This window comes from Cebus imitator, unplaced genomic scaffold (genome assembly GCF_001604975.1).
Source record: "Cebus imitator isolate Cc_AM_T3 unplaced genomic scaffold, Cebus_imitator-1.0 Scaffold98, whole genome shotgun sequence".
Classification (NCBI taxonomy): Eukaryota; Metazoa; Chordata; class Mammalia; order Primates; family Cebidae; genus Cebus; species Cebus imitator.
The window spans coordinates 6252820-6267493 of NW_016107413.1; the positions used below are offsets into that span (position 1 = coordinate 6252820).

General features: G+C 35.9%; 1 protein-coding gene across 6 annotated transcripts in view; it reads right to left on the minus strand.

Moving 5' to 3' along the window:
• The window catches only part of RUNDC3B (RUN domain containing 3B), a 174385-nt gene that overhangs the window by 41937 nt on the left and 117774 nt on the right, over positions 1 to 14674 (minus strand). For all 6 annotated transcript variants that reach the window (XM_017536497.1, XM_017536494.1, XM_017536496.1 and 3 more), the window contains one exon: positions 8818 to 8975. In XM_017536497.1, the coding sequence (XP_017391986.1) occupies positions 8818 to 8975 (158 nt within the window). The remainder of the gene's footprint in view (positions 1 to 8817; positions 8976 to 14674) is intronic.

The following is a 14674-nucleotide window of genomic DNA, read 5'->3' on the forward strand; positions in this document are numbered from 1 at the left end:
TCAAGAGAAACCAAAATATCAAGTAACCATCATATTTCAAACAGACTGCTTGAGAGAAAACACTGAAAGTTGAGATGGGGTGATACAGACATCACGATTGAAGAAGAAGATGGAAAGCCTGCATGAAATCTCTCAGCACAAGGACCAGCTCTCAGTCCTGAACAGAGCCAAAGAGAAGGGTAAGTGAACTCCAGGACACTACACTCCTGAGATCCTAACTATAAGAGATCCCACAACCCACACAGACATTTTAATTGGCAAAGAAATTGCCCAGAGAGTATACAGAGGGACAGCTCAAACCTGTGCAGGGTAGAGCTCAGAAGGGTTCGTGGAATACGAGACAGCTACAGCAAAATGCAACCATAGGTTCCCATCCCCCAAGGCTCTCCATCTTGCTCTTAGTGACTGTAGCCCCTCCTGACTGTTGAACCAGGAGAAAGTAGGGCTCCCTTTTCTATGGGACTGAGCACGGCTGATCCACATGCCCCCTTGTCTTCCAGCTCCTCTTAAAGCCACCCACCTCACCATTCCTGTAAGAGGATGCACAGGGCACAGCCTCCACTGCCCCACCTGAGTGTTTTGCTAGTGGCCTAGGAGCAGTTTAGCTCTCCCAGTACAGCTGATGTTCAACCCCATGGGGCCAGAGGACAAAGCTGAAGGCCCAGTCCCAACCTCTCAGGGTTGGAGTACCCTACCCAGAGTTTCTGAACTGAGATTTGTGGTTAGAGCTCTAGTAGGGAAAGAGCCCCCATTCTGAGAACACAAACAGGGAGGCATGAATTCATGTGCAATCAAGGGAGCTGGGTATCCTTCCTTCCACAAGACCAGCCTGGGAAGGGTTCAGTCTGTTGGCTAGCTGCAGATTTTGCTTGAGGGAGTTCCACGGCCTGGAACACCTGGGACAGTCCGGCAATTTCAGCACAGAAAGTTTGTGGCAAATCTAGCTAGTTAGATCTGTTCATGGCAGACACTTGAGGGAGATCTGCTTGGGGGATCCCATAGCCATCTGCCAGGCTAAAAACCCTGGGCTACAGGTGCCACACGAGCTATACATCTGTGGCCCAACACCCTGCCTGGGGATCCTTCACTCTTGAAAAGGTTAATCACCAGACCACCCACAGACATATCCCACAACCTACTCTGACTCTGCCAAGCTCAGAGGACCAGTGGGTCCCCAGGGAGTTGTGTGTCTCCTGGTGATCTAAGCTTCAGCTTAAGCTGTCCCTAAGGGAGGGGGTGTACAGCCAACCAGGGTCCCCCTTAGGGCTAAGGAAACACAGGCAAGGCATCTGTGATTGGAGGGGTTCCCCCAAAGCCTAGGAAGAGATTTAGTGATGGGGTAATCTTTCATCCCCCAACATCTCCTCCCTACCACATCTTCCCCAACCATATCCCCCCTCACCGTATCTCCCCCTCCCCCAAAGCACTGCTTTGAAGACACTGAAATGCAAAGGAGGCTTATAGCTGAGTAAAAGAATATCTGCCAGCCCTTACTCTTAAGTGCCATCTACTGTATCACAGACTGAATTACACCACCAAACAAAAATAAATTCCTTTAGCACACAATGCCTGTGAAACCCAATGAGGAAGCTAGCCGAAACTAAGGAACCCATGTAGCACCTTGGCTTTCTGAAAAGATCCATAAATAAAGCCAACTGACTATACACAGCATACACAACAGTGAAACCCTCAACAGAAAAAAAGAAAATGAAAATAAGTCCCATCCAAATGTGAGCAGTTTATATAAGAAAAACACCAGCCCCCCTCAGGTGAGATGGAAGCAGCACAAGAACTCTGGCAATTCAAAATGTTCAGAGCGTTTGCTTATCTCTAAAGGATCGCACTAGCTCCCCAGCAATGAATCCTAATCAGATTGAAATATCAGAAATGATGGACACAGAATTCAGAATCTAGATGGCAAGGAAACTTAACAAGATTGAAAAGAAAGTTGAAATCCATTTCAAGGAAGCCAGTAAAATAATTAAGAGTTGAATGACAACATAGCCATTTTAAGAAAAAACTAAAGGGAACTTCCGGAATTGAAAAATTTCCCTGATCTCACTAGATAGGTTAACATGCAAATTCAAAAAATTCAGATACCCCCTATGAGATACTATACAAGATGATCATCCCCAAGACAAAGAATCATCAGACTTTCCAGGTCAATGAGAGAGAAAAAAATCTTAAAGGCAGCTACAAAAAAGGGTCATATCACTTACAAAGGGGGTCCTATCAGGCTAACAGTAGACTTCACAACAGAAACTATATAGGCTAAAAGAGACTGAGGGCATATTTTCAGCATTCTTAAAGAAAAGAAATGCCAGTCAAGAATTTAATATCCCACTGAACTAAGCGCTATAAAAAAGGAAATATATAATATTTTCCAGACAAACAATTACTGTGAGAATTCATTACCAATAGACCAGCTTTACAAGAGATCCTTGAGGGAGTTATAGACACAGATATGAAAGAACAATATGTACTACCACAAACACACTTAAATATATAGTCTGCAGACCCTATCAAGACTACATAATCGAGACTATGAAGCAACCAGCTAACAGCACCATGATAGGATCAAAACATCACATAGCAATATTAACCTTGAATGTAAATGGTCTAAATGCCCCACTTAAAAGCACAGAGAAGGAAAGTGGCTAATAAAACAAGACTCAACCACCTGCTATCTTCAAGAGAACCATCTCACATATAATGAAACCCACAGGCTCAAAATAAAGACATGAAGAAAGATCTATCATGCAAATTAAAAACAAAAAAGAGCAGGGGATGCTATTCTTAGATAAAACATAGTTTAAAACAACAACATTAAAAAAGGGCAAAGAAGGTCATTATGGTCATTACATAATGATAAAGCGTTCAATATAACAAAAAGACTTAACTGTTGTATTTACATAAACACACACACACACACACACACACACACACACACACACAGAGCAACATTGGAGCACCCAGAGTCATAAAGCAAGTACTTCTAGACCTACAATAGACTTAGTCACACAATAATAGTAGGGAACTTCAAAACTCCATTGGTAGCACTAGACGGATCATTAAAGAAGAAAACTAACAAATTTTGGATGTAAAGTTGACTTGTCCAAATGGACCTAATAGACATCTAAAGAATACTCTACCCATCAACCACACAATATACTTTATTTTCATGTGCACACTGAACATACTTTAAGATTGACCACATGCTTGGTCCAAAAAAATTCAAATAACCTGAAATCATACCAAGCATACATGGAGACAACAGTAGAAGAAAAACTGAAGAGAATAGCAAGAAGATCTCTCAAAATCACATAATTACAATGGCACCAAACAACTTACACCTGAATAACTTTTGGGTAAACAATGAAGTTAGGCAGAAATTTAAAAATTGCTTAAAATAAATAAAAAAGAGATACAAAATACCAAAATCTCTGCGATGCAGCAAAATCTTGTTAAGAGAAAAGTTTGTATCACTAAAGGTCTACATCAAGAAGTTAGAAAGATCTTAAATTAACACTTTTAACAAAGCACATAAAGGAAAAACAAAAATAAATGAACTCCAGAGCTAGAAGAAGAAATAACTAAAATCAGAGCAGAATTGAACAAAACTGAGACAAAACAAACAAACAAACAAAAAAAACAAAAGAAACTATTCAAAGGATCAACAAAACCAAAGGTCATCACTTTGAAAGGATAAACAGGACTGACAGACTGTTAGTTACTATCAAAGAAGAAAAGAAAGAAGATCCAAATAAGCACAATGAAAAATGGCAAAGTTGATGTTATAACTAATCCCACAGAAACACAAAATATCTTCAAAGACTATAATGAACAGTTTTATACACACAAACTAGAAAATCTAGAGGAAACTGATAAATTCCTGGAAACACACTACCACCCAAGATTGAACCAGGAAGAAATTGAGACCCTGATCAGAGCAATAATAAACTCTGAAACAGTAATAAGAAACCTACAACTAAAAAAAGTCCCGGACCAGATATATTCACAGCTGTATTCTACCAGACCTACAAAGAAGAGCTGGTGTCAATCTTACTGAAACTATTCTAAAATATCAGGGAGGATGGACTCTTCATTCTAGAAAGCCAGCATCATCTTGATACCAAAATCTGAGAAAGATACAACAAAAAAGGAAAACTGTAGGCCAATATCCCTAATGAACATGAGGCAAAGATACTTGATAAACTACTACCAGACTAAATCCAGCAGCACCTCTAAAAGTTAATTAACTACGATCAAGTAAGCTTTATTCCTAGGATGCAAAGATAGCTCAAAATAAGCAAATCAATAAGTGAGATCCACCATATAAACAGAATCAAAAACAAAAACCATATGATTATATCAATAGACAAGGAAAAAGCTTTCAATAAAATCGAACATTCCTTCATAGGAATGAGGGTTTTTAAAAACCCTCAAAAAACTAGGTATTGAGGGAATGTATCTTAAAATAATAAGAGCCATCTATGACAAACCCACAGCCAACATCATACTGAACAGGCAAAAGCTGGAATCATTCCCCTTGAGAAGTGCAACAAGATTAGGATACCCACTCTGGCCACTCCTATTCAACATATTACTATAAGTCGTAGCCAGAGCAATAAGGAAAAAGAAAGAAAGAAAAAGCACCAAAATAGGTAAGGAAGAAGTCATATTGTCTCTCCTGATGATATAATTATATACCTAGAAAACCTTGATGACCACCAACAGGGTCCTAGAACTGAAGAACAACTTCAGTAAAGTTTCAGGATATAAAATCAATGTATAAAAATCAATTGTAATTCTGTACACCAATAATGGTCAAGCTGAGAGTCAACTCAAAAACAATCCCATTTACAATAGCCACACATGCACAAAATACCTGGGAATACATCTAAGCAATTAGGTAAAAGATCTCTACAAGGAGAACTACAAAACACTGCTGAAAGAAATCACAAATTACACAAATGGAAAAACATTCCATACTCATGAATTGTAAGGGTCAATACTGTGAAAATGGCCATACTCCCCAAAGCAACCTACGGAACAAATTACATGGCTGAATGCTATCCCTATTAAAATATCAACATAATTTTTCACAGACTTAGAAAAAAAGTCTTAAAATTCATATGGAACCAAAATAGCCAAAGCAATCCTAATAAAAAATAACAAAGCTGGAGGCATCATATTACCTGACTTTATACTACAAGGAAATTATACCAAATTTCCTTGTAGTATAGAGTGGTACTATTAAACAAATAGAACCAACCAAAACAGAGTGGTACTATTAAAACAAATAGAAACAAAGTCCAATGGAACAGAACAGAGAACCTAGAAATAAGGCTGTACACCTACATCCCTCTTATCTTTGACAAAGTTGACAAAAGTAAGCAATGGAGAAAGGACTCTCTATTCAATAAGTGGTGCTGGGATAGCTGGGTAGCCATATGCAGAAGAATGTAGCATATGGAAAAGAATTTATGACTAAGTCCTCAAAAGCAATTGCAACAAAAACAAAAACTGACAAGTGGGACTTAATTAAACTAAAGAATTTCTACACAGCAAAAGAAACTATCAACGGAGTAAAAAGATAACCTACAGAATGGGAGAAAACACAAACTATGCATCCAACAAATGTCTAATATCCAGAACCTATAAAGAATTTAAATCAACAAGAGAAAACAACCCCAGTAAGAAGTGGGCAAAGGACATGAACAGATACTTAAAAGATGACATACAAGCAGCCAGCAAATGTGAAAAAATGCTCAACACAGTAATCATCAGACAAATACAAATCAAAACCATTCTGATACCAGTCAGAATGGCTATTAGTAAAAACTCACAAAACAATAGATGCTGATGAGGCTATGGAGAAAAGGGAATGAGTATACTCTGTTGAGAATGAATTAGTTCAACCACTGTGGAAAGCAGTTTGGAGATTTCTCAAATAACTTAAAACTGAACTATCATTCAACCCAGCAATACCATTACTAGGTATATATCCAAAAGAAAATGAATTGTTCTGCCAAAAAGACATACACACTCCTATGTTCATCACAGCACTAATGACAATAGCAAAGTCATGGAATCAACTGAGGAGCCCATTAACAGTGGATTGGATAAAGAAAATGTGGCACATTTATACCATAGACTACCATGCAGCCACAAAAAAGAATGAAATCACATCCTTTGCCACGACATGGATGCAGCTATAGGCCATTATCATAAGTGAATCAATGCAGAAACAGAAAATCAAATACCTAATGTTCTCACTTATAACTGGTAAATATTTAGTACACATGACCATAAAGATGGCATTATTAGATACAGGGGACTACTAGAAAGGAGAGGAAGGGTGGAGGATAAGAGTTGAAAAACTATCTATTGGATACTATGCTCACTACCTGGGTAACAGGATCAATCATACCCCAAATCTCAGCATCATGTAACACACCCATGTAACAAACCTGCAAGTATACCTCCTGAATCAAAAATAAAATTTGAAAATTTTTAATTATCTACTTATAAATTATGTGTTTATTAATTTATAAGGAACAGAAGGAAGAGCAGTAACTATAGAGAAGAGAAAAACATCTTAATCAAATAATTAAAATTAATATCATTAATAAAGGGCCAATAGACTATGTGCCTCTGGATATCATATCCCCAATAGAACATAACTACTTATGTTGTAATCCAGCCAATAATGGATAAGCTCATTCTGATAATAAGGAAAAAATAAACACACAAATTGAGAGGCATTCTATAAGAATTCTAGTTAGTTTTCTTCAGAAATATCAATCTCATGCAAACAAAAGACTAAAAACTGTTCTAAGTTTAAAGTGGCTGACAACCACATGCAAACACAATCCTGAATTGGACCCAGTACCAAAGAAACAAAATTTGTAATAAGAAACATTATTTAGACATTTGACAAAACTGGAATATGAATTATAGATGAAAGTATCATATCAATTTAAACATCTTTGACAACTGAACTATGATTCATATAAGAGAACACCTTTGTTCTTTTTACTTTTTTTTGAGATGGAGTCTGGCTCTGTCGCCCAGGTTAAAGTGCAGTGGCACGATCTCAGCTCACTGCAACCTCCATCTCCTGGATTCAAGTGATTCTCCTGCCTCAGCCTTCCAAGTAGCTGACATTACAGGTGCCCACTACCATACCCAGCTAATTTTTGTATTTTTTTTTTTTTTTGGTAGAGACGGCGTTTCACTGTGTTGGCCAGGCTGGTCTTGAACTCCTGACCTCGTGATCTACCAGCCTTGGCCTCCCAAAGTGCTGGGATTACAAGTGTGAGCCACTGCATCAGGCCATCTTTGTTCTTAAGAAAGACACTGAAGGCTGGGCTAGCTGGCTTACGCCTGTAATCCCAGCACTTTGGGAGGCCGAGGCAGGTGGATCACCTGAGGCTGGGAGTTCAAGACCAGCCTGACCAACAAGGAGAAACCCCATCTCTACTGAAAATAGAAAATTAGCTGGGCATGGTGGTATATGCCTGTAATCCCAGCTATTTGGGAGGCTGAGGCAGGAGAATCACTTGAACCTGGGAGGCAGAGGTTGCAGTGATCCGAGATCACACTATTGCACTCCAGTCTGGGCAACAAGAGCAAAGCTTTGTCTAAAAAAAAAAAAAAAAAAAAGGAAAAAGAAAGACACTGAAGCAGTAAGGAATGAAGGACCATGATGTATGCAACCTCTCAAGTGGTTAAAAAATGTATGTGTGTATAGGAAAAGGAAAAGAATTATAAGGCAAATGTGGCAAAATGTTGAAAATAATGAACATAGGAAAGGTCATATGATTTATTTGTACTGTCCTTATAACTTTTCTGAAAGTTTAAAATTATTTCAAAATAAAAAAATTTTAAATTATTTTTTGATTAAATATTAAATGTGAAAATTTTCACAATAAACAGTTAATTGAACAAAGCAAACCTGACAAAATGATTAGTACAAATGCTTTGAACAGTGACAAAAGGCTTGTAGCAGAAACTAGCTCAATACACAGCTTTCTTCATCAAAAAAGTCTTGGTATAAAAAATAACTCAGCTATCCTGAACACTGCTTAGTGACATTTTGGCACAACCTAGTAACAGCTAATGAACCAGCACTATATGTTGAGTAGCACTAGTCTAAATACCATCTATTTGTAATCAGTCAATCAATAACTACTTTAAGAATTATACATATGTACATATCCATTTGGAATAATATACACCAAGTTATAACCAGTTAATGCTGGATAACACAACTGAAGGTAATTTTTATTCTCGCCTTGTATTTTATTCTTTTTTTTTTTCTTTTTTTTTTTTTTTGACAGAGTCTTGCCCAGGCTGGAATGCCATGCCTCAATCAGGGCCCACTGTAGCCTTGACCTCCTGGGCTCAAGTGATACTCTTGCCTCAGCCTCCTGAGTACCTGGGACCACAGACATATGCCACCATGCCTACCTAATGTTTTGTATTTTTAGTAGAGATGAGGTTTTGCCATGTTGCCCAGGCTGGTCACTAACTCCTGGGCTCAAGCAATCTGCCCAACTCAGCCTCCCCAGTGAGGGGATTACAGATGTAGACCACCGCGCCTGGCCTCTTCTTGTATTTTTTTGATGTCTCTGCAATGAACATGGATTACTTTTGTAATAACAAAAACAAAAGTAAACTTCCAAAAAAGCGTAGGTGAAAAAGAATTTAACAGGCAATCAGATTTCTTGGAATTTGCCTCCTATACCAAAAGACGACATTTTGTCTTAATGTTTACATACTACCAACATTTTTTAAAAGGCTTTTACTTACAGCTGATCTTGAAGCTCCACAATTATATATTCTAATTGTTCCTTCTCCAGTTTATGAGCCAGATCAGAATCTTCAATCCTTTGAAGTAGTATTTTATTCTGGGAGACAGATTCAGATAGTTGGTTCTCTCGAAGTCGTAAGAGTTCTTCAAGGTAACCCTGGAAATACAGTATCATCAAGATGTAGCAACTGCAAAATTCTAATACATATCCTGAAGATAAATGCTGAGTATCTTAAATGCTATTTCTACTTCTATTGCAATGAAACAACTTCAAAGTATTACTGATAAATTAGTAAAAAGTTGTTTTAGTTGAATATAAAAATTTAACATATATTCTCCATTATTTAAAGCTCTTGTCGGAAACTGTAATTTGAGGCAAAACTTAGTTAAAACATTGTAATTTCTAAGCTTCACAACAATTGCATGCCTCCTAGCTTCAAAATACAGACCTAATTACAGAATGACCAATTAGAAAGTTGCCTCTGTGATTATCTTTCAAAAACACATAGATGTTAACATTTCAGTATTGATGTTAGTGAGAGATAGCATGTTTTGGCTAGGCCTGCCAGCCTAGTGTCATATTCTAGTTTTACCACGTCTCAGCTATGTGTTCTTGGGTAAGTTACTTAAGCTCTCTGTGCCACAGTTACACCATCTAAAAAAGTAGGACCTATCAGAGTACCCTAGTTGGGAGGGTTAAATGAATCAATATAGGTCAGTTGCTTAGAACAGTGCCTGGTACACAGCATGCAATGTATAATTACTAGCTATTATTAGTAGTAAACACGTATTAGATATAAGACTTCTTGGAATGATCTCTTAACCTTTTACTCTTTACTTTTTCTTTGTCCTTCTGCCCTGCTTTCTGGGAAATGTAATTGAATTTATCCTTGAACACTTTATACAAATTTCTGAACTTAGGAAATCATACTTTTAATTTTCAAAAGCTCTTTCCTGTTTTCTAATTGTTCTTATCCCCTGACATTCTATTCTTTTTAGTTGCAATGTACTTTCAAATTCCTCTGAGGATTATTAGAATCTTTTTAAAGTACTCTTCTATTACGTTACCCTATTCATGTATCATTAATAAACTTTTACCTATTTTAGATTTATGATACATGCTAAGAGTAGCTAATACTATTCTTCAAGAGCTTATTTTTCATATTTTTCCTAATTCTCAAATGTTTGCTCTTCTATAATAAAATCTCAGGAGCTAAAGTTAATTTTTACAAATATTTCATGTATATGTAGCTTAATCTAAATATATATTAACAAACATTAATAATTTAAAAATACTCATATATCCACCACCTAGATTAATCAACAATACTTTAAATCCAATATAATGCCTTCCTTGATTGCCTCCTCTGCAAAGGTAACAATATCCTGAGATTTGTGTTTCTCATCTCTTTGCTTTTCTATCCAGTTTTACAAAAAATATGTGTTATCTTAAACAATATATTGTTTAGCTTTGTTTGGTTTTGTTAATATTCTTTTGAAAATTTTTTTGTCTATAATTGATGAGTCTAGCTATAGCTCATTTACTCTAAAAAATGTATAGGATTCCATCGTATGAATATTACAGTTTATTGACTCTTCCGTCACTGTTCTCTCAATGACCATTTGATTCACTTCAGGTCTTTTCTTAATATAAACAATATTGCTGTGAACACACTCTGTTATGTCTCCTCATATACACATTCAAGAGTTTTGAGGAGATATATCTAAGAGTAGAATTCTTAGGCTATAGGCCATGCATATCTTCACATTTACTAGAGACTGCTATTGATATTGCTGTTGTAGTCATTGTTCTTACTATTGGTTTTATACTAATCACATTCCCACTTGATATTATATTCACATGATCTTATGTTAGTATAAAAGTTATACTGGGGTTCATTAAATTCATTGAAAAATATTCCTTCTTTTTCTATTCTCAGGAACAGTCCATATAAAACAGGGATCATTCATACAGTTGTGTGTCACTTAACAATGGGGATATGTTCTGAGAAATATGTTGCCAGGCTATTTTTCCATCCTGTGAACATCACAGAATGTACTTATACAAACCTAGATGGTACAGTCTACTACACGCTTAGGCTAGATGGTATAGCCTAGTATTCCTAGGCTACAAACCTGTACAGCATGTTACTGTACTGAGTATTGTAGGCAATTGTAATACAATAGCCAGTATTTATATATCTAAACATAGAAAAGGGACAGTAAAAAATATACTATAAAAGATTTTTTAAAAATAGGCACAACTATATAGGCCATTACTGTGAATGGAGCTTGCAGGACTGGAAATTACTCAAACTGAGTCAGTGAGTGGGTGGTTAGTGAAGGTAAAGGCCTAGAACATTACTATATACTACTGTAGACTTTATAAATACTGTACACCTAGGCTGCACTAAATTTATAAATTTTCTTTCTTCAGTAACAAAATTAAACTTAGCTTATTATAACATTTTTACTTTACAAATGTTTTAAAACCTTTTTGATTCTTTTGTAATAACAGTTTAAAACACACACTTTACAGCTATACAAAAATATTTTCTTTTTAACATCCTTATTCTATAAGCTTTTTTCTATTTAAAAAATTTAAAAACTTTTAAACTTTTTGTTAAAAGCTAAGACACAAACACACACATTAGCCTAGGCCTACACAGGATCAGGATCATCAGTATCACTGTCTTCCACCTCATCTTGTCCCAATGGAAGGACTTCAGGAGCATTAAAACACAGAGCTGTCATCTCCCACTACAACAATGCTTACTGCTGGACTACCTCCTAAAAGACCTGCTTGAGGCTGTTTTACATTTAATTTTTTTGTTTTTTTAAGTAGAAGGAGTACATTCAAACATAATGCTAAAACATATTGTATAGTAAATACATAAACCAGTAACATAGTATTTTATTATCATTATCAAGTATTGTGTACTGTCCATAATTGTACATGCTACGGTTTTAAATGACTGTCAGGGCAGTAGGTTTATTTACACGAACATCACCATAAGCACATGAGTAATGCATTGTGTTGCAATATCATCATGGCTACAACATCACTAAGTGAAAGGAATTTTTCATCTCCATTATAGTCTTATGGGACCTCATATACTTGGCCCATTGTTGGCCAAAACATTATTATGTGGCACATGACTGTATTTGGCAGAGTCACCAAAACAATATATGATAGTTTTTCTTTGGTGGGGGATTGGATAGATTTTAAACTACTTACTCAATTTCTTAAATGGCTATATATTTATCAGTTTTGATAAGTAGTATTTATAAAAATTCTTTGTTTTGCAAGGTATTATCATAAAATTATTAAAATATTGCCTAATAATTATTGGGAGAGTTCCTCCACATTTATAGTGTGCTGTATATTCTTCCATTCTTAAGATTATCTGTGCCTTAATTTTTAAAAAAATTATTCCTGCCAGAATTTGTCTATTTCATTAATTTTTGCAAATAATTATCTCTTGGTTTTGTTAATTCTGTTTCTCTGCTTTTAACTTTATCAACATGTGTTATTTTATTACTTTCCTTCTTGTTGAACTAGTTTGGTTGTTCTTTGACTATTTCTTGGATACTTATCTCTTTAATTTTTATTGTTTATTTTCTAAGTGTTAAGTATTTCTACAAGTACTATAAAAGTTGTGTGGCAACTTACAACTGTTAGTATGCATTATTTTCATTCTCCTTTATTTCAGAGTACTCTGTTTCCTCAATCTTTTTGATATATAATTTAGAAAATTTTTTCTTTAATTTCATGAATGGCATATGGGTGGTGGTAAACTTTTGTATTGCTATCTATCTAACTTTACTGCACTACTCACATGACCATATATTAGTATAACAGTTATACTAAAATGATACTGCTGTATCATTTCTTTGGCATTTGTGGACATTTGTTTTGTGACCTAGTATGCTCCATAAAAAAATTGGCCAGTGTGGTGGCTCATGCCTATAATCACTTTGGGAGGCCAAGATAGGCAGATCACTTGAGGTCAGGAGTTAGAGATCAGCCCAGCCAATGTCATGAAACTCCATCTCTACTAAAAATACAACAATTAGCCAGGCGTAGTGGCACATGCCTCTAGTTCCAGGTACTTGGGAGGCTGAGGAAGGAGAATCTCTTGAACTCAGGAGGTGGAGGTTTAGTGAACCAAGATAGCGCCACTGCACTCCAGCATGGGTGACAACAGGAGACTCCGTCTCAAAAGCGAAAAACAACACTATAGCTGTTCCATGTGTGCTTGAAAAGATTATATATTCTAATTGTTAACATTTAATATATTTTAGATCAAGCTTATTCATTGTTACTGAAGTTCACTATATCTGCTCAATCTATAAATTGCTCTGAAAGACATTAAAATTTCTCATTATGGAATTACCCATTTATTCTGGATATCTAATTAATTTTTGTTTCATATTTTTCAAGGATGTATTGTTAAATGTATGTAAATTTAGCACTGATATATATTCTTGGTAACTCCTTACTTTTAAAAAAGGCAATGTCTTTCTTTAGTCTTAATAATGCTTTCTGCCTTAATGCCTATGTTTAATGATATTGACATAGATTTCTTTTAGTTAGTATCTGTCTAGTATATTTATCCCCCTATTTTCAACCTTTTTGTGTCATTTTATTTTATGTGTCTCTCTTATCAATAGCATACAGCTAAATTTTATAATCATTTTTCAATAAATCTAAGAGTTTATCTTGACTGGTAAGTTTCTGCCATTTACTTTTATGGTGATGTTGACTCTTCTGGTTATATGTAATTTGCATTTTGTGTTCTCTTTTCACTATCCTTATTTTTTCTAATGTGCCCCTTTCTAATATATTGATCAAGCTTTAATTATTCCTTTTTTCCCCCCTCTACTAGTTTGAAAACTAAACATTCTACTTCAATTCTCTTAATTGCAATTTCTAAATGATAATTTGGGAAACACAGGCACATTAAAGAATGTCTCTAACCACCTTCACTATATTACAAAGACCTCAAAACACTAGCTTCAATTATCCTCTCTCACGCTTTCTGATATTTTTAGTCAGTGTTATAATTCTGCTCTGCTTTCATACTCCCAGTGGTGGCCTGCAGCTGGCTAGCATAGGCTCTTGAGAACTGACTTAAATTTCAGAAATTTAAGTCCATTGTTAAACATTGGTGTTATTAAAAATTAAACTATATCAATTTATAACTATATCAAACACAAAGCTAATAACTACACAAAATTAGTGACTTTCTAATTATTTCACTATATTTTAACTATTATCTATGTTCTTAGTCATTTACATCTATTTCATCTATCTTAGTAGAAATATTATGTAATGGTGTTCTACTGTACATCTCTTTCTAATTCTGCATTCAGTGATATCATACTGGTAGCTTTATTTTATTTTAGGTTCCGGGGTACACATGAAGAACATGCAGGATTGTTGCATAGGTACATACATGGCAATGTGGTTTGCTGCCTCCATCCCCATCACCTATATCTGGCATTTCTCCCCAGGTTATCCCTCCCCAACCTCCCTACCCACTGTTGTCCCTCTCCTAGTCCCCCAAATAGACCCCAGTGTGTGATGCTCCCCTCCCTTTATCCATGTGTTCTCATTGTTCGACATCCACCTACGAGTGACAGCATGTGATGTTAGATTTTCTGTTTTTCTGTCAGTTTGCTGAGAATGATGGTTTCCAGGTTCATCCATGTCCCTACAAAGGACACAAACTCATCATTTTTTATGGCTGCATAGTATTCCATGGTGTATATGTGCCACATTTTCCCTGTCCAGTCTATCATCAATGGGCATTTGGGTTGGTTCCAGGTCTTTCCAATTGTAAACAGTGCCAC